Source organism: Nipponia nippon, unplaced genomic scaffold (assembly GCF_047370975.1).
Source record: "Nipponia nippon isolate SJK-2023a ecotype South Korea unplaced genomic scaffold, ASM4737097v1 scaffold_9, whole genome shotgun sequence".
Taxonomy (NCBI): Eukaryota; Metazoa; Chordata; class Aves; order Pelecaniformes; family Threskiornithidae; genus Nipponia; species Nipponia nippon.
The window spans coordinates 46,466,560-46,492,154 of NW_028262413.1; the positions used below are offsets into that span (position 1 = coordinate 46,466,560).

At 45.0% G+C, this 25,595-nt stretch overlaps 3 protein-coding genes across 13 annotated transcripts in view; 1 reads left to right on the forward strand and 2 right to left on the reverse strand.

The window, feature by feature from the left end:
* Positions 1–155, reverse strand: part of DPP8 (dipeptidyl peptidase 8) — a 32,432-nt gene extending 32,277 nt beyond the window's left edge. For 5 of the 6 annotated variants that reach the window (XR_015701673.1, XR_015701672.1, XM_087745371.1 and 2 more), the window contains exon 1: positions 2–155. The gene's annotated coding sequence lies outside the window, so the exon portion shown is untranslated. The remainder of the gene's footprint in view (position 1) is intronic. The other variant, XM_087745375.1, reaches the window with a different exon arrangement.
* A 128-nt stretch (positions 156–283) lies between these two features.
* HACD3 (3-hydroxyacyl-CoA dehydratase 3) lies at positions 284–18,999 on the forward strand. Of its 4 annotated transcripts, none has more exons than XM_087745386.1 (12): positions 288–479; positions 723–765; positions 2,012–2,085; positions 4,105–4,269; positions 5,275–5,326; positions 5,720–5,830; positions 6,453–6,580; positions 7,106–7,218; positions 7,795–7,901; positions 8,690–8,821; positions 9,739–9,811; positions 18,978–18,999. In XM_087745386.1, exons 1-12 carry the CDS (start codon positions 393–395, stop codon positions 18,982–18,984), a joined length of 1,092 nt encoding a protein of 363 aa, XP_087601512.1. In that variant the 5' UTR covers positions 288–392; the 3' UTR covers positions 18,985–18,999. The 4 variants fall into 4 exon arrangements, with proteins under 4 accessions (XP_087601516.1, XP_087601512.1, XP_087601515.1 ...); XM_087745389.1 differs by lacking the exon at positions 18,978–18,999 and adding an exon at positions 11,230–11,737; XM_087745388.1 differs by lacking the exon at positions 18,978–18,999 and having other exon boundaries at positions 289–479; positions 9,739–11,737.
* On the reverse strand, positions 10,129–24,800 carry INTS14 (integrator complex subunit 14). Of its 3 annotated transcripts, none has more exons than XM_087745383.1 (12): positions 24,643–24,800; positions 23,938–24,204; positions 22,453–22,560; positions 20,486–20,641; positions 19,028–19,146; positions 18,449–18,591; positions 15,977–16,069; positions 14,769–14,913; positions 14,381–14,514; positions 14,165–14,283; positions 13,723–13,788; positions 10,129–12,755 (listed from the first exon to the last, which is right to left on the reverse strand). In XM_087745383.1, the coding sequence occupies exons 2-12, from the start codon at positions 24,157–24,159 to the stop codon at positions 12,504–12,506; spliced, it is 1,557 nt and encodes a 518-aa protein (XP_087601509.1). In that variant the 5' UTR covers positions 24,160–24,204; positions 24,643–24,800; the 3' UTR covers positions 10,129–12,503. The 3 variants fall into 3 exon arrangements, with proteins under 3 accessions (XP_087601509.1, XP_087601511.1, XP_087601510.1); XM_087745385.1 differs by lacking the exon at positions 24,643–24,800 and adding an exon at positions 24,396–24,631; XM_087745384.1 differs by lacking the exon at positions 24,643–24,800 and adding an exon at positions 24,321–24,631.
* Positions 24,801–25,595: the final 795 nt, after the last annotated feature.

The following is a 25,595-nucleotide window of genomic DNA, read 5'->3' on the forward strand; positions in this document are numbered from 1 at the left end:
CCTGAGGCGTTCTCTCACCGAGGTCACTGCCATCGCGGCCAACACAGGCGGCACCTCTGGGGCCTGCGGCGACCTGAGGCCACGGGGGAGGCCGCGCATGGACCGGGGTGGGGGGGACACGCAAGGCCCCGAGGGGCCGCAGGGGAGAGCGGGGGACCCCTGGGGCCAGCGGAGGAGCCCCGGGAGGCCGCGGGGCCCGGGCCGCCCCACCGCGGCGGGGGCAGGGGGGCGGAGGCGGCCGTGGCCGCTGTGCGCAGGCGCGCTAGGAACCGCCCACCCCCGGCCGCGTGCGGCGGGCGCTGTGCGCAGGCGCGCGGGAACATCACGCACACACACACACCCCCTCCCCCCGGCCGCCCTGGGGAGCGGCGGGGCGCGGGGCGGCGCGCGCCATGGCGGGCCCGAGCCTGCGGCCGCACGTGCACTGGGCGCAGCGGCACCGCGAGCTCTACCTGCGCGTGGAGCTGAGCGACGTGCAGGTACCGGGGGGAGGGGAGGGGGCGGGAGAGGGCAGCCCCGCCCCCCCCGCGGGGGACACCCAACCCCCCCGGGGGGGGACACCCACCCGCGGAGCCGTCCCGCGGGCGCGGGGAGTCCGTCCGCGCAGCCCCGCTTTTGCAGAGGCGGCGGGGAGGGGTGCGGGAGGCCGAGCGGCGCGGGGCGGGCGCGCGCGGGCTTGGGGGAGCGCGAGCTGCCGCCTGACGCCGCTTCTCCTCCTGCAGAACCCGGACATCGCCATCACCGACAACGTGCTGCATTTCAAAGGTAGGGGCTGCGGCCTCGGCGGCGGCGGAGGGGGCTCTCCCGCAACGCCACGGCTGCCGCCCGCCGGACCTGGCCCACCCGGCTGTGCCCTGTCCCGGGGGGAGAGGCCGGGGTGCCCGCAGCCGCGGGGTGCCCGGGCCCCATCGCTGCCCTTGGTGGCAGCGACCGAGCTCCGTGCTGGGTGCCGGGCATGTACGCGTACGTCCTGACACACGCCCGCCTGCAGCCCCTGGTTTTCCAGCGCTAATAACGACAGCAGGTTGTATCTTATCTAATAAGAAAAAAATGCCCAACCTCCCCACGTTTAAATATCAGTGACATTTCCGTACGTCTTTGCTGGCCTGTCCCAGCTGAACTCCAGAGATAACGCACGGCAATTTTTCCTTTCACAAAGACCTTGTTTGCAACTGTTATCAAACCTCCGCATCGGGAACTAGCGCTCGATTTGAAAGGTAAAGCAGATCTCCTGAAAGGTGGTTTTGTTTCAGCCGGGCAGCTGCACATTGCAGCACCGTGGAGCTTGTCCGGGTAGCGCTGAGGATACACTGTAGCTGTTTTTATTTGGGTTTTCTCGTTTATTTAGTGGTTTTCTTTAAGATGCGTTGGCTAGGAGGTGCTGCCGCCCTGGTGAGCCACAGCCAGGGCCATTTGATAGGGTGTTGTTGCACGTTGTGTTCACTTCAGGATCAGTTTACGGCGTGGAAGGGTGGAAATTAAACTCAGCGTGCAGGTTTTTGGAGCCCTTCCAGGGGCAAGGCCTGCGTATGCGGGAGATGAGAGACGAAGGCGCCCTCCTGCCGTTGGGAGGGGACTCCCCACATCACGTTCCTGCGGACCCACCGGAGACGGGCCTCCCCGGGCGCTCGCTCGTCAGTGCGGAGGCTGGATCCCCCAAAGGCTGTCCAGCACAGGGGACTTCCAGTCTCAAGTTAGCCTTGAGCAGCCTTTTGGGTCCCTCTTTTTGGGAAGCGTGCACGCTGCCTTCCTGTGAGCGAGGACCCTTTTCCAGCACGACGCAGAGCTGCAGCAGCTTTAGCTGCTGACTCCAGCGACCGCACCTCCGAGCAACATTTTGGGCCGTTTGTGTTTTCTCTGTTATCGTGTGGTTTCCTTTTGCCTCCCAGCAAGGCAGCGGGAAGCACTGTAAATAACCGCTGAATATTTCTGTGTATAAAGCGTCCTTTGCAGGTGGGGTGTGCGGAACTGGCTGGGACCTTCATGCTGACTGTTAATTCTTCTCTTTTAGCTCAGGGTCATGGTGCCAAAGGGGACAACATCTACGAATTTCAGATTGAGTTCCTAGAACCGGTTGAGCCTAAAGTAGGTATTTTTACTTTTCTAACTCTTGCAAAGAAAAAAGTAATTTTTGAAAAACTTGAAAATGGCTGTGCGTAAAGTCCGTGATATGCCGTTTGGATTTTCCTGGTGATTCTGTAACTGCTGCAAACTAAAAGCCGTCTGTGGCAGTCCTCTGTCCCCATGCTAAGCCACCGTCCTGCCTTAATGCAAATCACCTCGCTGGAGATAGGGCTCGCATGGGTCAGCTTTAATAGTGACAGGGCCTTACACGTATCGGCTGTTAAACAGTAGTTGTAATTTTTTTAAGGATTTAAAGTGGCAAAATAATGGGAGAACCTGGCAACATGTTGTCTGATGCAACCTTGACTGGAGAGCAGGGGACACTCTTGCCAGTACAGATATGCCGCGGCTCCTATTGCAAAATCTTTTCTTAATTGCTGTTGTAGTCTGCTAGCAGAGAGCTTGGCTGGAGGAGCAGCCCCTCCGTGTTACTCGCACGTGGCTGTAAAGTCTGTCTTTACCTCTCAGAGCTCTTAGGGGCAGGGGAAAACTCTGGGCTCTGCTCCCAGTGCAGGATTTGTGCTGTTTTCTCCTGGCTGCCCGTTGGGGATAGCTGCAGTCAGACTGGGAGCCACCGTTCACCTCTGCTGCTTCAACAAGGGAGGAGACCGTTCCCTCTGTGCAACACAGCGAGGGGCCGGAGGGTAAATTTCTAGGGTCTGGTCATCCCGAAATTGATGTAGAACCGAAACTTTCCTGGAGAAAGGCATCCCCTACGCTGCTGTCAGCAGGCAGATTTCTTGTGTGGCTCCTACCAGGTATTCAGTGGCAGACAATGAACATCTCTTGGTTCCAGGATCTGGTCACCAGTTTGTCAGCTGTCCTGTAAAGCAGCAGCTGCCTGGTCCACAGTGGGGGGAGAGGTGCCCACCACCGCTTGTCCCCTGCGCTGGCAGATACGGCTGTGCTGGGAGCCAGGCCTGGAAGGCGAGCCCTTGCCTCTGCAGAGCAGCCTCCTTCCAAAAGTCTAGTCACTCTGAGTCACCGTGGAGGGGCTGGAGGAGAATCGACTCCGTGAAATCTGCGTAACTACAGATGGTTGGGACTAGGAAAACCCTGCAGTCCAGGGTTTTCTCTTTTAGCTTTGATGTGCACCATGAATGCTTCTTTCTGGTGCCAGGCCGGCCACCAGCAAGAGACGGAGCTTCCAGCAGGCAAGGACCAGGCGTTGGTAGCTGTAAATTACAGCTGCAGCCTTCAGATGTCCCAGGAGCATCCAGCCAGCCTTGAGAGAGCAGTGCCAGTGTAACGTGCGCAGTTAAGAGCGCGGTTCATGGCTCTTCTGCATCGGTTTCAGCTGGTTTGAGAGGCCGTCCCATGCAGAGCACCCTGGCATAGGCTCGAGGCGCAGAGGGCTGCGATGGTGGCAGTGAGGGTGGGCACCCAAGGTGACAGTGCTGTGTAAGGATGGAGGGGGTCTGGGCTGCCATTATGCAGAATGTGGCCGTGGTGGAGAGGCCTCGTAGGGTGGCAGCGACCACACCACCAGGTCCGTCAGCTCACCGCTGTCTCCAGGTGTTTCCTAAGGCTGTTAGCTCTTCCTCTTGCTGTAGCAGGTGTCACATGAGGTCCCCTGTTGTGGACAGGGACCTGTGGCTGATGGGAGTGTTATTTTTACCACTGGCTAGAGACAGTGAGTGGCTCACGGTACTGGATGCGAGAAGGTCTAAAGCCAAGATCGCAGGTTCTGCCTAGGAAGGCTAGTGCCAGGGTCTGTGCTAGCTCTTTGTGGTGGGATGCAATGGTGCTGTGCGGTATGGGCAGGCTTTCAAGCTGCTTATCAAGTCCTACAGCCATCACAGCTGCGATCTTCAACTGGGCTGCCCTTTGCTTCCATGCCTTGGGCAGCAGGGAGATGCTTGTGCTGCAGCAGTCCATGTCATCCCTGCCTCCTTGATAAGGAGAGCTTGGGTATCAACTCGGTCTCAGAGCTTGTTTCTTAGGTCTTCTGCTGATGCATGCTCCTGTATCTTCCCTCAGCCTGTATGCAGGGTGACTCAAAGGCAGCTGAACATCACTGTGCAGAAAAAAGAGAGTAACTGGTGGGAGAGACTCACCAAGCAAGAGAAGCGCCCGCTCTTCCTAGCCCCTGACTTTGACCGCTGGTTAGATGAATCGGATGCTGAAATGGAACTGAAGGAGAAGGTCAGTCCTGCGGGCACGTGTGGTTTGTGCTGCCAGCTACACAGCAAGGGTAGCTGTTGCCCTGCGCATCAACTTGTGTTCTTCATTTACCTGGAGTTGTCTGGCGTGCTGATAGTTACTGCTATTTCATACAGATCCCGCATAGAATTGGTTAAACAGCTCAAATTGTAAGCAGGAGTTTGGAAACAGGCACACTCCTGGCTAGAAAGAGCAGCAGCGTGAATCTGAACTGGTGGCTGTGCGCTGGCCAGGGTCTGCAGCTGAAGGCTTGCACCCCTTGCCCAACGCCTCCGCAGCCCTGTGTCCTGATGCATATGAAGATCATATCAATGTGCCATATGGAGACCAAAGACACCGGTCCTGGGCATTGCTTGTCTGGAAAGCAGGGATTTCTGAGGCTCTTTCCTGAGCCGCTGGGCTAGCCCTGACGGTGCGTTCCCACCATCTGGGAAGCTCGAGCAGCTTACTGCAGCAGGGAGGTGTGAGACCCTCTTGGAGAAGACTTGAACAGACCACATTTCTGCAAATCTGTTTTACGACAAACGCTGCCCTGTTCTCCTCCACAGCCACTGAGCTTAGCACGGAGGAGAAAGGGCCGCTGCAGTGCCAGGAGCCAGCAAGCAGTGGTGAAGGGCAGGCAGGGAGCCTGGGCTGGATGTTCTCACTGGTGGGTCATGAAATATTTTAAGGAACGGCTCTACAGCTCTAAGAAACAGTAATAAACTGAGCATTAACACAGAAAACAGCAGGCTTTTTCAGCAAAAGCATCTAATTACTAGAATGAAGTACATACTGAAGGCAGGATAACTAGTTAACACCCTCTAGCTTTTACTGTACCATAATTTCTGGATGATGAATGTGCTGTTTTACGCAGGTGAAAATTTAAACCCTCTAGCAACTGGCTGCTTAGCTGAGTTTTAAAACCACTAGCTTTGCAGTAGTATAGTTAACAAATCACTTGCTAATTACAGTAACAGCCTTTAAAACCTTATCCTTCATCTTAAGGAAGAAGAAAAGATTAACAAAATGAAAATAGAATCCAGAGCGCCAAAAGACCGTAAGTAACTGTACCCTTTTAGTGTGTAAGGTGGGGGTTAGAAAGCTTCTGTCACTCTTACATGCGAACCTCAACTCTTACGGAGCAATTTTGACTGGCTTGGTACGTCTTGGAGGGGGATCTTTGTATTGTGAGCTATTTAGAAATTTAATAAAAATGGACTGCAGTCTCCAAGGCATTTAAAAAGTCTGACCTGCAAGAACTGAGTTCTAGCAGATGATGGTAAAAGCAGGCAGAACCCACAGTGCACACAGCAACCCTTTTATTACCATCAATACCTTCCCTTTTTCTTGTAAGCTTTATTCTCATAGAAAGCCTGGTTTGCAGCTGTACTCTTTGCAGAAGTGTTACCATTGTACTCTGCTCACCTCGTGTATTCATTATTGATTTTAGCTTTCAAACACCTGAAGAAGGGATACTTAATCATGTATAATCTTGTACAGTTTTTGGGATTCTCTTGGATTTTTGTGAACATGACAGTACGACTGTTCATCTTAGGAAAAGGCAAGTAATAAGCACTATTCTGTTTACATTGGGGGGTTTGGTTTGGTTTTTTAATACTTTCTAAATAGTGAAATCTAAAGGAAGGCATGTTTAGGAAACAAAACTAAACACATCACCGAAGCGCACAACAAAAACCTCTCAAAAGCCATCACAGTGTCAAGGATAGAAAAATAAATACTGTCTTCTTGTAAATCACAACTGCATCTTCTGATAAATGGCACTTGTACTCTGCCAAGATTACTTCTGAAAAAAAAAAAACAGTTGGAGCAAAATGTCTTGCTCACTGCAATGTTAGTATTTTTGAAAATGAGCCGGGCAGAATATTTTGTTTTTGAAGCAAGAACCGTTCCTTCTATTGAGGTACAGCGCTATCGCTTTTTTTTGTCAAGTAATTACTGAAATAGCTCTTGTTCCTTCTGTGTGTGAAACGGAGCACTTGAGCAGCGTTTCTGGCCTAACTGCTGTGACTTCAAGATAAGGCCTGTAAAGAAGTTACATAATTATGCGTAATGGTTTTTTTCAAATACAACTTGAATCCCGTTATCACGAGCTACGCTGCTGCGCCAGCTTCCTCAACATGGAAATTCCTTTGTTCTCTAAAATGGTTTCCTGTGTCTTACAGATTCCTTCTATGATACATTTCACACTATTGCTGACATGATGTATTTCTGTCAGACCCTGGCATTAATGGAGATCATGAATTCCCTAATAGGACTGGTCAGATCACCGCTGATACCTGCTGTAGTGCAGGTAATATTTTAAGATTCTTCTCCTTGCTCTTCCCATGTTTAAAGTAAATCTCTATTATACACAAGCATTGAGACTCTCCTGAAATAAGTGACACGCCTCACTGGCACTGGACTAGAGAATATATTACTCAAGAGGCAGGAATCCGTGCTTCCCAGTCTAAGCTGTGGCAGGCTACCTTCTTCCATCACCTACGTAAGATACTTTGGGACAACAAAAGCAAGAAGCGGCTGATGAAAAGTACGTGATTTTGATTTGGTGCCACTGCCCTTTTTATCCTGGTTGTGGTGGTTGTGCATAAAAACGAGGACAGATGATTTAAGACTAGGGCCCGTGGATTGCACCTAAATACAGAGCAAAATGCATGCTCGTAAGAAACAGGGCACAGCTCAGCTGCAGAGTTAGTTACATGCTCAGCATATGTTTTGGGCGTGAAAAGTAGACATCCTGCGTGGTTTTGACGGCAAGGACTTGCTCTTTCCTTTGATGAAGAGTGTGACTGTTCCTTAATTTGTTTTTCTTAAACAGATATTTGGAAGAAACTTTATTTTGTTTGTTATCCTTGGAAACTCAGAGGAAATGCAGAGCAAACCTGTGGTGTTCTTCATATTTTATTTCTGGAGTATCATTGAGCTGTTCAGGTTTGTGGGATTTTTCCTCTAGCAGGTGTGTACAGAACAACGTGGTTGTTCCCAAGAACTCTTTACAGAAGATTTTGATCCTTGTACCTTTTGGAAGAGTGGCTCTAGTGCATTGGCCCCAGAGGGTAAAATCTCCTTTAGAGATGGACTGGCACAGCCTTCCTAGGTTGTCCCATCTGCCAAAGGCTGGGACAAGGCTGGAGTCTGAAAATAATAATTAGTACTACCCTGAACCTAGGGAAACCTGTTGCTTTTTGCCTCGAGGGTTCTGTTGCTTTGGATTTCCATTGTTAAGTGAGCTGCACTATGCTCTGTTTCTCTTTTAAAAGCAATCTTTTGAAAGATTTATTAGGCAAGCCAGGCAGTTACATTCATCCCTATGGTCAGAATAACAGCATAAAGTTCTGTAAACTGCCAAATAAGGGTGTGTCCATCATGATCCATAGGAACAATTGTAATATTCTTGTGTCATTTGGGAATTATGTTGACTACACAGCATATATATGCAAGACTAATTCTAGTAGCAGCTTCCATTTTAAACAGCATCTGTTTCTTCTCACACTGAACTGGCTTTAGGTATCCATATTACATTCTTTCATGTATCGGCATTGAATGGAAACCACTAACCTGGCTCCGTTACACTCTCTGGATCCCTTTCTACCCCTTAGGAGGCTTGTCGGAAGGTATGTCCAAAAAAGACAGTTTAATACTGAATTCAAGGCTGGGCAAATAACTCAATTTTTTTTTTTTGGCTGCTGGACTTAAAAATAATAGAACAACAGGTAGACAGACATTTGCTTTGAGCTGAACCAAGTGAAAGCATTTTTTTCTTTCTTACTGAATCAAATATTTTTTTCAATTTGATGGGAAAAGCAGTCTTCCTTTTGGGCACTGGAGAGGAAAGTAAAGGCAACAAAAGGTTCCCTGAACAAACTGACCAAGAAGCAGGCGCTTGGCGTTCTTGCTGTAGCCCTTCGGGGTGGGGGGGCTTTACAGTGACCTCTTCTGTCTGAATGGGTCTGGATTATTTTTAATTTTTATTTATTTAAGCAGCATATCACCGCTCAGCTTCTAGCTGTGAGAAATGTGTTGTGATCATACCTGTCAGAACCTGTTTCTATGAGCCAGGAGTGGGCTGGGCATTGCCCCACTCCAAGCACAGCAAAGACTACGCCCGTTTCATTGCTGTGGGTATTTCTGCATGGTAAATACTGCTGGCACGGGCCCTGCAGGCTGCAGTCGTGTATGAGAACAGTGTCTCACCAGGCAAGTTCGCTGTGCTTAGACTGCCTCAGCTAGCTGCTTTCCATCATACTGCATGTTTAAAAAAAAAAAAAAAAAACAGCTTTAAAATTGGTATAATTAATGAGCGCTAGCAAATAAGAAGGGAATATCCTGAAAAAGTTGGTGTGGGCTGGGCAGTTGTATATTTTATCTGTGTTTGGTAACGATGGTGGCCTTCTGCTTTCAGCCATCTGTGTCGTTCAATCCATTCCAATCTTCAGTGAAACAGGGGAATTTAGTCTGGGATTGCCAAATCCACTGAACGTCACAATCCAGTTTTCATTTTTGCTTCAAATATACATTATAGCCTTGATTTTAGGTAAGATATTTAATTGTATTTCTCACTATTGAAATAAAAAGGCCAGTTTCCTCTGAATAAGTATATTTTTCAACGAAAATTAAATTCCTGCATCTTGGGGATCATGGCAACGCAAAATTGCTTGAGGTTAAGCATTATCCTTGTTGCTTGTTTATGTAAATTTGTCAGTCATGGAGGGGAACACAGCTACAATTAGCATTGGTTAAGCCCCCCGAGAAGGAGACCTTGGTAACAAGTTAGCACCATTATCTACTGATCACTTGGCTTAAAAGAATAATTTTTACATGTATTTATAACCTCGGTATATAATTTCAAATTAAAGCGATGTTTAACTAAACTAACTGCATTATAATCACTAATGCAACATGAAGTCATGTTTGTCCAGGAAACAATATAGAAGGCTCTTTAAATAGTAGTATATTTAAAGAAGAATGGTGCTTGATACATATTTGGTTTCTGCTGTAACATTTTTAAACATAAGTCAGCTTAGTAGTACGCACACCCGGTATGTGTGGGTATCCACAACTCGGTAGAATCTAACCTAGAATTTTAAACTGAACTTTCACTAGATTTCTCCCTTTCGCGCACATTGCTTAAAGAATACCTTTAATCGAGTTTCACTCTGAAATACCCGTTTGATCCTTCCCCAGCTCTGCACAACCGGTGTTGCAACTTTTAAAAAGTGACAAACCAACCTGCTGAGCAGCCCGGTACCAAACAGCCTGTGCAGCAACTCCGGCTTCGCCCAGCAACAAAAAACTCACGTTACATTTCAATGCTATAAACACCCTTAAACCATCGCTTTTTTGTGTGGTGGTTGGTTGGTTTGGTTTTTGTTGTTTTTTTAAATTTGGTACAGCCATCTAGCATTAAAAAGATGCAATAATGTCCTACTTAAACACTTCATTCTTTTTCAGGGCTATTTGTAAACTGCCGTCATCTCTACAAGCAAAGGAAACGGCACCTCGGACCAAAGAAGAGAAAGATGAAGTAAGGGAGGACTGCAATGCTTTCTTATCTAACTTATCTCAATGACAAGATAAGCCTCTAATTCTTACGGTTTTACCCACTGTAATGTAAAGAATTTTGTAAAATGAAATGATCACGCTAGATTTCATGATTTCCTAGTGAATTCAGGTAACATTCCCATATACTGTATTTTGTTCCCTTTCAATCATGTATGCATGGCACTTACCATTGAACAGTAACATTTAAACTTGTATCCTGTCAACTACCGTATGAGAAAGAAATCCTATTATCTGCATATAATATGCTTATAAACAGTGGAGCAGCACTAAATAGAAATAGTGTTTATCTTTTAATTGGATATTTGCTCTTTCAATATTGCATGCAGATAGGGCTTCTGATGTCGGGATATACTATTAGCTGGCCCACGCTGTTCCTAGGGTGCACGCAGGTGGCAGGAGGAGCCAGTGTTCATTAACGGTTGGGGTAAACTTGCTCAGCACATACCCCCTCCCTTTTCTTCTGCAGCATACTGGTGTTGCAGAATTCAAACTGAAAGTAGCTCATGTCGATTTAAATGCTACCAACTTAGTCTGTTTCTAGTTTAGCCTTAACAGCAGCACTGTGTGGATCCTTATCCAGTCAGGGGAAGGAAGCTGCTGCTCTGTGACATGGTCAGAAATGCTTTCCTGGTTGGCAGCGCAAGCACTGAAAAATAACAAAATACGGAAACATAGGTACCAGCTTCCTCCTAGCATGTGAACCCCAACAGAACTCCATCGCACCCATGCAAAGGGAAACCGTGGACCTGTCATGGGAGAGCGGGCTCCTCTGATCATTCCTGGCAGGGCTGTAGCTCCTGTATTTATAGCCTTCAGAAAGGCAGTAAAGCTTGCTTTTCTACTTAAACTTAGGGAGAACTTCGTGCCTATGCTTTGTTGGCTGGCCCGTGGTGGGATAGAGTAGTGGGTCAAAATAACTGTGTATTATTTTGATAGCGTGTATCAAATCTCAGTAAGGGAGATCCCACACAGGGTTTGACGGGACCCTTTCCTCTGTGCTTGCTTTAAACAACAGCAACAACAACAACAGAGACGCTCCCCCCACATTCCAGGTCATCTGCTCTCTCACCTGGAAACCTTTGGTTCAGGTGACTATTTCAACATGCCCTTCTTCACACCTAGCCTCCCACAGTTAACTCCAGATCCCTCGGGCCTCCCTAATCCAGTTTAGAAAACGTACAAAAAGTTTGCTCTAAACCGTATTGTGGTTATGAACAGGTTGCTTCGCAATAACTGCCACTGCCCCAGGGCAATGCAAAGCAATGCCAGCAACCCAGAACAGGCACTGAAGTTGAGATTGGCTTAGTGCCATGTTACTATTTATCTTTTTCTATTGTAAAACAATATGAATCCTCAAGAAAATTATTTTCTATATTAAAGGTAACAAACAGCTCACTGTTTGTGATATGAGCCCAGTGACTGTACTGTAAAGGAAGAGAAATAGCGTTATATGGAGATTTTAACAAAGAACTGGTACAAGCTCCACGCTGCGTTTCACAAACGTGTTCTGTCAACAAGAGGAATGATGCAACTTCTCTTTACGGCTACTTGAGGCTCACTCAAAGGACAGTGCAGCTTACTTTACTCAGAAGAGTTGGGCATTATTTACACACTTAATGTTTCACTATAGCACACGCTGTACCTATGTTTGAAGTATGTCAGAGGATTGAACTAGCTGAGTAATGGAACAGCAAGGATCACTTTCATACTTTAATTTCTTCACTGGGCTTTTAAACTTCTGTTATGAAATCCATATGTATTCATACATATTTCACAGTGAAACTGTGGTACCTAGTGCAAGCTGTCATGGATCTTACACTACTGAATTTTAGTCCTTCAGAAAGAATGTGTTTCTATTAATAAAGATTTACAACCAAATTTTGCTTTAGTTCAGTTGTTTGTTCTTTCTGCAAATGTGAGAAGTTGTATAATTTATTATTTAACTCTTGTGATAAAGAGCTGGGAGCCGAGCCTTCACCAGGTCAATGTTTTAGGCCACACAGCCTAGTTGCTGTGAAAACGGTACAAATCCAACTTAAGTTTTCATGATTAATTACTCTTTATTAATATTACACAAATAAAAAACTTGTCTTGCGAGATGAAGTTACTTTCACAAGCATTAGCACTGCAATGCCAGTGGTAACTCATTACGGCAGTACAGACTGGCTTTCAAGTTGGGCATAAAATTAGTGACACCACCATGAAATTAGCTGTGTATCTGATCTCGCACAGTGATTCTCACACATGATTTCTTTGGACTAATGAAGTCGGTGTATAAAGTGTAGTAGCTGCCTTTTAGGATACCTTCACCAGTGAGTTTAGTTGTGTAGTAACAACATTGTAGGGAGGCCAAAAGCCACAAGCAGTCTGCTGCCTCTGATGGCGTTTTCTTTCTCTCCTCACACGTAGTGAGTAACTTCCACCCGTCATCCAACACAGTAATTGGCTTTGGGACACTTTCCACAGTTTCCAGGTCTGACTAAAGCCACCACAAACTAGCTACATTTATTTAGAGAGCACTGATGCAGGTAAGGGACCCTGTTTTGATAGGAAGTTCTCCAAACAGTAATTAAACAGGCCCTAGAAAGTAAACAGGACAAGAAAATTTGAACCACTCGAGTCTTAAATCTATAGAAGTTCCCAAAACGGAGACTTCACATTCTTTCAGTGCTGCTACTGGAAAAGTCTGTCTGCAGTGGTGCAATGTTATGATCATAGGCAGCATACTCCGATGCTCCAGTACTTGCCACTTTTAGCTGCTGAGCAGCATGTGTGAGCTGAAACGCTGCATCCGGATGAGCCGTGTCTGGAAGCAGGGTGCACTCCCGCTCCAGCATGTCTGCCACGCCTTTCAAGAGGTCCAGAAAGCCAAAGGCCAGAGCTGCCTTTCGTAAACGATTAAGTTCCTGCAAAGAAGGAAAACCCCTTTTAAAGCCACTGTCAGCCTTTACATAAAACGTGGTTTTCTTTTTTTAAAGGCAAGCTTACTCACTTAGAGGAAAATAGCCTGAGTGATCGGTACGGCTGCTGGAAACCGCCCAGCTGCTCATGAGATAAAAAAATGCTTCAGGGCTGAAGATGATAGCGGCACGCCTAAACAGCTGGTTTTCCCTTGATCCCTTCCTATAAATCTCCACTTCTCCCTTTTGTGCATTTAGCTATTGTACCTGCCTGTTTTGTCTGTGTCCCAGCTGGGGGGTGGCCTCCAACTCAGGCTTCACGGACCGCTGCCTTTAGCCACAGCGTCCAGCAAAATGTATATATATTGATTTTTCTTCACTATAAACTTATGAGTGCTTATGTGCATTTAGGCAGGGTATTCATTCTTGAAGTCTCTGGGGGCTACAGTAACAAACTGCTTCAGCACTAAGCTTACGAGAGGAACAACAATTACCTCCAGCTGCAGTCTAGATTATGGATTATTACGATGTGGCCAAATGTGCCTGGGATGTTGTCTTTTTCTGCTTGAGTTGTAGGAAAACTGTAGGAGACATTTTCAGACTCAGAATGACATCTGTGTTCCTATTCCTCTCTGATCCCTCAGTTTATTTCTGCCTGGATAACAGCATAAAATCTGCAAAGTAGTTCACTCTGGAAGTAGCAGGGATCGCGAGGGGCACCTGTAAACATGACACGTCTATGCCACCCTGCCAGAGAACGTGGCAGCAGGGAAACCAGACCCCCTTGTCTCACCTTAACTCCTCTGTAAAATAGACCCAGGATGTCGCGTTTACAGAACCACGTATGTTTTTGCAGAGCCTTACAAGCCTGCACAGAACACATGTATCACAGACACAGACAGTATGTGTTCCTCTGTCAAATGCATCGCTATCACTATGGATCAAACTTGGGCCAGCCTGAAATGTTACTCACTTTATAGAAGGTTTGAGTTTTTTCAGGGAGTTTCCTTGCATTTCTCAAGATCTTCTGTACATCCGTCTGCAGAACAGGAAAAAAAAATATCTTGGCAACTGCTGGAGAAGCTGCAGAAAAAAATCCTCATCTATTTATTGATAAATTATCCTGACCATTGACAAGACTGCAGCTCACAAAGGCTGAAACATAAATGGTAATTACACTAAATCCAATAAACTAAGCCAGATGCTACACTGGAGACACAGCTTTCATTAAACAAGCTGTGCTTTCTGATTGCATTTTAATCATGACGTTTTAAAGAGGCAGTGTTTATAAAAATGAAAGAAAAGCAATAAAGCAATTACATTAAATGGACAAGACACACACAGACTCCACTTTGCTGGGAAGATGGCTACTGCTGATCAAAGTAAATTGTCAAGTCCCAAACCTGTATCATTACCTGGAGGCCACTTGGTTTAATCCATACGGTAACGTTCTGTGCGTAACTGCGCTTGTTCTTGGGTTGCAAGGGGAAAGGGCTCTTATTGTCATCCTCTCCGTAAGGATTTTCTTTTGCATCTGGGGTGGGGGGAGAAAATAAAAAGAACAACTAAGACTTGGCAAGGTCATTCACACAAGAATACACGTAAGTTGTTCAAATGAGCATGGCTAGTACCTGAAATAGGTCCAAGCTGTGCCATCTTCCCTAGCCATGGAAGGGGCTCAGGACCAGGTTCAAAGAGTGACATCATGAGGTTTGATTTCTTCTTGCTATCAGCTTGTGAATAGAGCATTCCGTACCACTCTGGCCTATTGAAAAGAGCAAATGCCAAAGGCTGAAAATCTTCCACCCCTCTTTGCCCAGAATTTGCCTCCCTCACATTGTGTAGAGGCTCACTATTTGCAATTTATACTGGCAGAAACATATCCACAATTAGAAATCCACAGCTTTGTCTAGCAGTGCAGAGTTCTGTACAGAATACAGACATAAATAAGCATAATTTATAAATAAATCATAAATGAGCAAAGTAAGAGATTTTTCAGGCAGACATCCAGCTCCATACCCCAACTGGACGACAGCCACCATGCCTTCCACTTTCAGGCTGCCGTGTAATAAAACACAGAAGTTGGGGATTTTCCCGGCAATCTGATTAGCTGAATTCTCATCTTCGGTGTCATCTGTGATCCCAGGTCCCACCTCATCACCTTCTGGGGAAGAATAAAAGCAAACAAAGGGACAACATAAGAATAAATTCAAACACACTAGTTCCATTTCCATGACATCACCCGGTATTTTCTGCCATGCAAGAGTTAATGAATACTTTTAATACAAAGCGAACAGCTGCTAAATGAACCGTTTGGGCAAAGTGGCACTATAATGCTATATAAATATGCCACTCCATCCTGCTCACAAAACAGAGTTACCAAAAAACTGCAAATAAAACCTCAGCTTTGAAGAAACTAGAAGCGAAATGAAAGAGCACCAAGAGTCTGGCAAAAAATACATGTCTGTTTCTGAACCAAAAGCCTCCTGAATTTCAAGTCTTCCTCTCCTATGCAATTTGTAGTCATTACGAGAAACATACTATGTTTTAGCAGCTGGAATACAGCTGTGATTTAACTGTTAATATCTTCTACGGTGAAAGGCCTAGCAGGATAAGTGTTAACACAGAGATGAAAGCATATCTGGAGCTTTCATTCTTCTTTACCAAGAGAAATCTCACTTTCTCCTTGCTCTACTCCAAGATCATGACGAAAGGAACGGGGAAGCCCTTCTTATCGCAGGCTGATGCACACAAATAGCTGCAAGTCAGTAATATGCTTAACTCTCCTCGAAGCCTACACCCGCCATTTGTACATACTTGGCCCCAGTGAGCAGCAATTAATGCTCAAGCACAACTGAGTTGTGATTAAGATCAGATTTTTCACAACCACAAATCATTCCAAGAACCAATTAGACGCAGGCATTAAATATTCATCTTGCACCACATATTTCATGGCCCATAACTATTTTTAGCTTTATGTTCAGCACATTCTATTAATAATGATGCTATGAGGACACTGTTCCCTCCATTAACTTTCTAAAAAACACAGTATTCAAAAAAAGAGCTTGTGTTCAAGGTTTTAATTTTAACGTAACCACACAAACATGTCTTTAGAGACATCTGGCCTTTTGATAAAGCACAAAACCTGTGCTTCTTGTCTGAACCACCACAGACATTAGAAGGGAAGCTTAAAGCAGTTTTTGCTAAAAGAAACAAAACTTGCTCACCTCTGTTAAGTGCAATGGGCAGTACCAAGTGTCTGGACAAGACGGGAGGGCTAGAAATGTCAGCTATATCTACAAACCCAACAATTTCTAGATCTGTGGGGAGACAATAGGTTTAAGTCAGATTTGGAAATAGCTGAAATGTATGCAGAGTCGATTTAACATTAGCACTTCTTACACCACCGAGTTTTCTGAAGCAGTGACTAGAGGCAGGACAACAGAGCCCCAGCCTTGACTGGGGTGTCTAGGTGTTAGTAAGATACAAACGTTCATCCATAATACCACGACACTTTAAGATGAGAACATAACTTTCATCACACACATACTGCTGTCCATGAACTGCGCTACTAGACAAATACAGAATTGTGCACATTGTTTTTTACGCTGTTATGAAAGCAATTTCATAAATTCAAAAGGAGAGGGAACAAAGGACTAAACCAAATCTACTAGCTTCAAAGTGGCATCACAGAACCTGCAGGAATTCCCATTGACTCTCTGGCAGGGTTAGCCCCAACGGCGCGCGTTCCCAGGACTGGGAAGACTGAGTTGTGGTTCTTGAGTTTTATATGCCTGCTGGAAGTTTAAATGCCGCTCCCTCTCATACAGAGTTGTGGGCATTTGCTGCTAAAAGGTTGAGGCATACATGCCCTTCATGCTCAGCCTTGCCTAATTTCCTCCCCACTTCTTGGCTGCAAGAAATATCGTATTGGCTTCATGTCTCTCAGCCATGTGAAGGTTTTGGTGTGCGGCTTAGGACTAGCCTTTGACCAGCTCTACACGGGCAGAGGTGAAGGGAGTACCTACTCTGTAAACTCTTCTCTACACGAAGCATGGTGACACACGGTGTGCTCTAGTTTTGGACACAGGTCCATACGTGTACGGCACAATCAGAAATTCAATGCATTTCCAACCTGTACTGCAGCTGGAACTGGGGAGCACAGTCTTCTCCTTGACAGCCCAAGCAAAGGACCTGGCCCAAAGGCAATTCAATTGATTTTTCTCATAGCTGAACAACAAACACTTGATTAAAGTCATGGAGGAATTAAGGGGCTGAGCACACCATACACTGCATTTTAATGCACACAGAACAAAATTGCCTTCATGCCAAATTCCCATCTTTGGAATGACAGGAGGAACTCTAAGACTGAATGCAACACAAAGCCTCCCTCACCAAGACACACTGCATGCTCTTTTTCTTTCCTTTTGCTACTTTGGTACAGATGCATTCATTCCTATTTAAACAGTATGCAGCTACAAATAAGAAGTGATCACACCCCAAACAAGAAATGTTTTTTCTCTTGCAGATCAAAAAAAAAAATGAAACAAATCAGGGCAATCTTGGTGGCAGTAATTTATGGGTTGCAGTTCACTTCCTTGCAAAATTCTACCCCTATTGTGTCCTTATTCACATGCAAGCTGTGCACATTTTGTTGATGAACACAGAAAAAAAGGAAGCCTACAGGATAGATCCAGGAAATTAAATTGCCAGTAGAGCTAGAAACTCACAAAAAAGAAATTATTCAAAAGGACACCTGGGCATGTGATCTAACCACGTCACTTTCTTTGCACTGCCCAAATAGCACAAAGCCAGCAGGAACCCCCATCAGCTCCCTTGCAGAGTTAGCCACATCGGAGTGTCACTGCGGGTGCCAACCTTTGGCTCAAGAGCCACAGCATTCTATTGCCTGACTGGAAAGAACAACAAAATGCATGTGGCCAAGAGCACTGCTGAGGAGCTGAGAGCAATTTTGATGCTACAGTTCAATCTTAATTCTTTGGGCAAAGCAGTGGAGTTCAGTGTATTCTCTCCAAGAAGTGCACCTAGCCATTTGCAAGTCACAGGCATGGGCTATCTAAACTGTTCATGGGTGCAGTGTCCGCTAATGGGAGGGCTGAGAAAGGTTTTCTTTGCACAGTTGTTTTTAAAAATAACTTAGTATGGGTAAGAAGTGCCAGGATGACAGACAAACTATAAAGACAGAGATTTCATAAATCTCAACCTTTACTTGTGCTGCCTCACCAATTCTCGACCCCACTCCTAGTGGATTCCTTGAAGAAACCTCCAGAAAGATGCTAGTTTGTCTCACCTGATAATACAGAGTCTTTCTGATAAAGGCAACTCTAATACAAAATGCAGCCCCTTGTCCAATACGTCTCTCCCATCCTCCATGAAGTTTATGAGGGTATTCATGCAAAGCAGCCTGTGGCTGTCTTCCACAGACCCTGCCCCTGGAAACTGGCACCCTGAGCTTTGAAAGTGCCTCTACCCTACTCCGGCCCTTTTACCAGGTACACATGGCTGAAACAGAATGAGATTCTTGCCCCCTGGTACACACATACCAAAAAATTACATAATCAGCGACTGATCCTTGCAGAGAGAAAGTGGATGAAACAGTATCTATGCAGGATAAGAGGTGGTAGTGAAAAGGTAGAAATCAAATGGATTTAAATAAAAGGCAATCGAAGATTTATTACCTGTATTAATTGCTTTAGGGATGGGGTCTATTTCCTCATCTATAATGAAAGGTTCTGGTCTGGGAAATACTTGCACATCAGATGTTAAGTGGCCACACTTGAGAACAGCATGGAATGGTGTATATGCCAGGTCTATTAGCTTTCTAGAACACGATCAGTTATTATTAAGGAAAACATAATACATATCAAATGCAAATAGTTTGTCTAAAGCACACTAACTAAGCCCCCAAAACTTTTTTTTTTACTACAGTTAATTCAATAGCTCTAGCATTGCTAAATTACAAAACAAAGTAGCATATTATCACAGTGATGGCAAACTAACAATAATTCTGGAAATTAGTATCTTCCATCTGCCAATTGTAAACAGATGCTATGGTTCGTTACAGAATGATTAAAATGAATATTGACCTTAACCAGTGAAGGTCAAGACAAAAATACAGTTAACAAGATCATAAACTAAAAGAAAAAAACAGTTAATTAGAACATCCCATATCATCAGATTTCTGGTTATATTTGGCTTTTTTTACAGATACTAACTGAAAACCTCCACTAAGGCATATTATCTACAAGTCTACCAACCCAAACATTGACTGCACGTTCTTCAGGCAAAGGGGTCCATCAATGGTGAAAATTTGCCCCTCCCCGTTGTTTAAATCTATGAGCCGTTCCAGGCAGTCTAAGGAATCCGTGCTTTGAAGCTGTAAAAAAAATAAAGTGAAATGTTTTTGTTAAGTTTTCTTCTTACTCTCTTTTTATTAACCAGTATGTTTTCAGAAAATATACACAACACAGCAAAAAGCATCTAATTGGATGCTATCATGATTTTTTGTTATCTCGCTCCTTTCGGAATAAACCAGCATTCTTGGTCTCCCAGGAAATGCACTCCTTATGTTGCATTTATATTAGACCAGATGCAGCATTTGGCCCAGTAACAAATAATCACAGAATAGCTCGAGTTGGAAGGGACCCATAAGGATCATCAAGTCCAACTCCCAATACACTGTTCTATCATGTTAGGTTCTGCTTTGAAAGCAGATTCAAGCAACCAAAAATCCCAGAGCACAGGAATGCTTTAACTAGTATAACATTTTATTGGTAATGCTAAGTTTCCAGCTCCTTCAGGGTAATATAATTTTTCAGAGGGAAGGCAGATATAATTCTTTTTGAGAAGTTCTTAGAGAGTGCTTGTTAAAGCACCTAAACTTATCAGTAACTAAAGATTTATTTTAAACATTTTCCCAGTTATTCTGATGTGTAAACAACGCTTCAATCCATCAGCTTAATCAAGAGGATCATCCTTGGTAGAAACCTTGAAGCTGAAATATCTACTGCCTGCCTAAGTAGAAAATCCTTCTGTGATAGACAGAAGAGTATAGGTGTCAAGTTAAAAGCAATGCTATTAATAAAACCTAATCTAAGGAACTTTAGTCTATATAGGCTTCTTTTTAATCATTTTTTATTCAACAGAATTCTAACTACTGTGAAGACTTTTAAATCTGGTACTGAGATCTTCAAAGGTACCTGAAAAGAAATAAAACAGTCACCTTCCCTTCAAAAGGGAAGTTGGCTTGAATGCTGGCTTGGAGACTTTAGGATTTTGGTCACTCACATTTCTACATAAAGCAATTGTTGTTTTAAGTGTTGAGCATCCTTGCAATAGAAGTAATTTATTCAAGAATTTAATGGTAGATTAAGAAAAGACCCAAAATCCATTCAATGTAATTAATGCAGTAAAGGTAATAATATCGACAGAGAAATAAAAATTGCGTAATATTCTCCAGGGAGAAACTGACACAATTTATAAAGATTATCATAATAATGCAATAGTAGTAGATAATAATAGTGCAATAACAAACTTTTTAAAAGATACTACAGTTAAATTTCACCAATAACTAACACTAAGCACCGGAACCTGAACTAAACTTTAAAACTAAGCACAAGAACATCAAAGTATGTTTTGTGCTGACCTGATCATTAGTTCAGAGAAGAACAATAATTATCCAATGCAACAAAGAAGGTACGTGTTAAAGACATCACCTCTTCGAGATTTGCCATGCACATGACATACAACTTGGACGGGAATGGGAAAGGCAACGGGAACCGGTTGCTTTCACTTCGCTGGTTGTGAGTAGCCAGTGAGTGCCGCAGGGAGCCTCTGCCGATCCCCAAGCAGCCATCGGTGACAAGAACAACCTGGCAGGAGACAGGATGGATTGGCATTTCCAAGTAACGACACATTTCTATTTGCAGAGGGCAACTACACACCAACACATTTCAGCAGCCTCCCCAGCAGCATGCACTTCTATCCTGACAATCCCTGCTCAGACGGGGATTTCCTCCACTGAGCTGGGGAAAGAATTGCAAGGAAAATTTCCAGAAACAGGTACATAAATGAGAAATTGAAGATTTAACCATTGCAACTTAAACTATGTGCATGGTAAATATACATTTGGTTGTAATTAGGCAATTGCACTAAAATTTAAATTTCATAGCCAGAAACACACCGTGCTGTGCATAAACATGGCCATTTTTAAGCGTACACGAGAAGAACAGTGACTACACAGCCAAAAAAGCAGCCCGCTGCTGATGGACTCGGGAACTTCAGGTTTATTTTCAGATGGAAAATAAAGCCCATTTCTTCTGCAGAATCTGCAGGGCAACCCAACTTCCACTACAAGTCACAGAAACCAGACAGAATGTAGTATCAATCACCCCAAGTTTTTGCAAACAAATACAGCTGCAGTATGCTCACATTTTGCAGCAGAACTATTAAAGGAAAACCATGCATTTTTCCACTCAGTTGCATGTCCAAAGTCACCCCCTTGTAGAAACCTGCACTAATAGATTACGCTGAAAAATGGAACTATTTACACTCAGCTGAGACCCAGTCATCTCCAGAGTAGTAAAACAGCTGCTTTTTCAACACTGCACAGCAACAGCAGGCATTATTTTTGGCTGAGAGGTAAGGAAAATCAAATCCAACTGAAACTCAATGTATATCTGCTACATCCAGATTTGTATTCTCTCTTCCTCCTCAATCTCTCTCTTGCAGTCTCTTCAGTTACCGTCTGAACTGTTGCTCACCCGTAATGTTTTTCACTATTACAAGATTCTGCACAGTACATTCCCCACTGCCTTTTATCACCTGAAGTCCCAGTAAAACGAGCCTTGACACAAATGAGAGACCAAATTGTTGAGGTCTAATCTATGCTTGGGTTTTACATCTTTCTAGTTCTTTGCTTTGAATGTCTGCTTTTCCAAGGTGCCTTTTATCCTTGTTAGATTATGAAGCATTGCCTAGACAATAAATCTCTATCTTTTTGCTGCTTAAGGAATATTGCTTGAGACATACTCCTAGCTCACTGAGCTGCAAAATTACTGAACTTAAATCCTAACCCAAAGAGCAACAGGCTCTTAAGCGTCTCAGAAAACTGAGGGCTAAAAGCAGACTTTGCCATAAGAGGCAGCAAATTCAGAAGGCCGAGAGCTGCAAGGGCTGAATGGCGTGTGTGAACAGATGCACGCCAAATGACTCATTAGGGAAAGCAGACAGATTCAAACACACTCAGGAGGAGTCTCATGCTGTTGCTTGAGACCTGGAACTGTTAAAAGCCCTGGAAACCACCAGGTACTCGAGGAGAAAGGTTATTGTATGCGTGACTATACCCTTTCCAAACCGACTGAGGTTCCTGGGGCACAAGACTGCAGCCAGATCAAATGCCAAGCCTCCAAACTAGTACTCTTGGGCCAGATTTTATAATCCACTCCATTACAATAACACACTGGACAGGAAGCAGTCTAGTTTTTCACTGCTCAGTATTTTAATAAAGATCACCTTCTGTTCATATTCCAGATATATCCAAAATACTAATTCTTTGTCTTCCTGTAGCACCAGTGTGCCTGAGAGTATTCAAAGTTTCCAAATTACATTTACATTTCCATCTGCAACTTACAGGGAGTACTAATTATAAGCTGGATCCCAAGAACAGTGAAATCAGTCATACCTGGCAAGGAATTGCTGCACCCCATTCCTGCTGGACAATATTGCAAACCCCCAGCAGCGCTGACTCTAGACAGGTTTTGTCATAATCATCCATGTTACTTAGGGCTTCCTGTAAAGACAAACACCGCTGTCATTGCTGGGTGAAATATCACTACCAGGAAACGTACAAAAGTTATTCACAGTCCTGTGGTAAGTCAGTATGTTTGCTTTGCGTTGTAACCCAACGCAAAGCGCTACGTTCTTATATATGATCTGCAAAGTTAGAAAAAAAAGAAAGACAGACAGATATAAGAAATAGTGAACTATATCACGAGACAACAATGAAAGCAAACTTTGAAGAAACAATAATATTATAAACACAGCTCTTTGGGAGAAAAAAAAATCCTTTGCATGTCTCAAAGAAACAGTAAAATCAAAACTTGAAGCAATGTCTAACATGAAACATTCAGCTTAGAAAACCCTCCCAGGTGTCAGAGCAACTTTAACTTCTTAGAGATTCAGAAAGTAGGCCACAAGGAGCTTGTCTCACAAAATCTCTTTGGCAGAGAGAGCAACAGAATCCAAAATTCGTCTCTGCATCCTGTTTCCATAACCATAAACCAGCTTTCCTGCGTAAGATGAAAACTTCACGTTTAACACAGCATCATAAGAAGGGTGCAGCTGTAAAACTAACACGCTAGAGGAGCTCGGCTGGATTCTTGGCTTTCAGAAATTCCTCAAATCAGCTCTGAGGGAGGGGAAAATAAAGCAAACGTAATGCACTGGCATTCACCTGCTAAAATGCAAACACAACAGAGAATATCTTTTAAAATCTGTATGTCTCACAACTGACAAACCTAAAACATGGTGCCCTGTGCCAGTGACACATCATTTCGTCTCGATATTATGTATGATAACCAGATACATATGCGCAATTTTTAGTGGATTCAGAGACTGTCAGTGCCTTACTGCATTCATATGAAATTTCTTTCTTGGACTTTATCCTTTCCATTTTCTCCCAACTCCCCATCACATCTGCAAGGCCTAAAATCACTTTATTCTCATTCTTCCCCTGCTTCAACTCGTACACACTCTTAAAAGCATCTTCTCTCTACCAAATCACCGCACTCAAAATCTTTCTAAAGAGCCCTGTCTGCTGCATCATTTATCAAGAGCAAATCAACAACTACAGACAAAAACGTGAACATCGCAGAACCACTGGCATTTTTAAGAGCTTCGTCAGGCAGCCCTTTCTTCCTTTTAACTTAAATAACCACACTCCAGAGGTTACTTGCAAAGGTACAATTTGTGAAGTAGCAAAATGTTTCAAATGCATTGATTTCACCTATCCTTAAAATAAGGATAAAACGCTCAATTCAAGACGTTGTGCATAGGATGATATGAAATCACACAATGTCATCATGCTTTGGAAACATGCATGGGGTTTTGTTGGTTTTTTTTTTTTAAAGGTTGTCAGCTTCCTGCTTTTGTGTTTCACACACCCTACCTGCAGCGTGTTGTAATCTCTCGTAAAGGGCACCATCAGCTCCCAAAGTGACGAAAACACCACCAAGGCTGTGAATTCCAGCTTGTAGTTGGTCGCCATGTGCTCGAACAGCATGGTCAGGCCGTGGACAGCCAAGTGCTTCCGCTGGTACTCCTCGGAGCCCTCCACTGACACCGGCCGTGTCATGGAGAGCGACACGTCCATCACCACCACTGTCGGCATGATGAGCTGCTCCTCTCTGCTACCGTCGCAGAGAACAGTGATCTCCTGCATGGAGGGGGAAGAAAAAGGCCACACATGATTATTGAAGCTGCAGTTATGAGGTGACGTATCCCGCCCTCTCACACTGACCCCACTGTGCAGCGGGGGAAGCGACAAATTACCCTTTTGCCCCCCAAAAGGTGGGATTTAGCACAGATTAAGCCAACAAAGCTGCTCCTGATCCACACACAGCATACCCAACCGGCTGTAAAGGCCTGGAAACGGCGAGGGCGGCGAGGGCTAAGCCTCGATGGGGGAAAAGGAGCAGCAGGGGCACCCCGAGGGCCGAGGAGAGGCCCGGGAACCCCCAGCAGGGAGCCAGCCCTCCCTCCCAAGCCCTCCTCCTCGGCGGGGCCTGAGGGACAGCCCCGGGGACAAGCCGGGGTGTTTCGGTGGGTGAGAGCGGAGCGAGGCGAGAGGGGGAAGGGAAACGGTGTCGCTCACCCCCAGCCCGCCGTGCCGCCATGGGTCCGTCGCAGAAAGCGTCCCCCCCGGAACGCCGCGGCCGAGGCGGGAAGGGGCCGGGCCGCGGCTGCCGCTCCACGCAGCCCCGGGCAGCCCTTCCCCCACATTGGGGATAAACGGTACCTTCGGCAGGAAAAGCAGGAGAAATCTGTAATACTGCATACATTAGGGAAAGCAGTTCAGTTAGATGCCAGTGTTGTGGAAAAGTACTGCCACGATAAAAAAGACTGCTATGCATAGAGAAGAGTTTATCTGGTGGACCTCCTTCTCCCAGCTCTGTAAACGTGTTCCATAAACTCCGTTGCAAAGCTTGGATGTACCCCTGCAAAGCTGTCCATTCAGACAACAGTTTGCTTTACAATTATCAAATCACCATTTTCTCATTCCCCTGTGATAAATCTGCTGATTGGATTTTTATGCCCATTAAATCTTTGGCCAGGAACGTTGTTATTTCTTCCTCTGTGGAGCTGCACCATACCAGTGCCACTCGGTACAAGAGTTACTGAGACCATCCTCAGGTTACTCTGCCTGCACACAGGGCCCTGCAGTGTCCCTCTGCCTCCGTGATGATGGTGCAGGAGCTGAGGTTTTTTTCCAGGAGACAGCGAGTTTTAAACCTCCCTCTGGCATTGCAAAGTAGAGTCATATTGTGGCAAAGGCCAGCAGAGCTGCTTGTCTGGCCTGTCAGCCCTACGAGATGCCTCAAAATGAAGCTACGTGCAAGTTGTCTTGTTTAAGTGACCACTGCTCCATGCAGAGGAGCGGTGTGATTTACCCCTGCTGCTCCCTTCCATAGCTGCCGTGAGAACAATACGTGTCTCACAGCTGGTGCTTTCATCTGGTAGTTTGTAATGGGGATAATCGCCCACCCTCGTACTGAGAATAACCTGTAGCAGCAGACAAAGATACTGGCTTCAGAGATAGACCCAAAT

Bases quoted from the DNA above. Each gene is read 5' to 3' on its own strand.
- HACD3 (XM_087745386.1), top strand. From the start codon at position 393: ATGGCGGGCCCGAGCCTGCGGCCGCACGTGCACTGGGCGCAGCGGCAC. The intron at 766-2,011 runs GTAGGGGCTGCG...CTTCTCTTTTAG, and splicing joins CAACGTGCTGCATTTCAAAG to CTCAGGGTCATGGTGCCAAA. The intron at 5,327-5,719 runs GTAAGTAACTGT...TATTGATTTTAG, and splicing joins ATCCAGAGCGCCAAAAGACC to CTTTCAAACACCTGAAGAAG.
- INTS14 (XM_087745383.1), bottom strand. From the start codon at position 24,159: ATGCCGACAGTGGTGGTGATGGACGTGTCGCTCTCCATGACACGGCCG. The intron at 19,147-20,485 runs GTGATGTCTTTA...TTTTTTTTACAG, and splicing joins GCATGGCAAATCTCGAAGAG to CTTCAAAGCACGGATTCCTT. The intron at 12,756-13,722 runs GTGAGTAACATT...CCTTCTTTGCAG, and splicing joins AAACTCAAACCTTCTATAAA to GAACTTAATCGTTTACGAAA.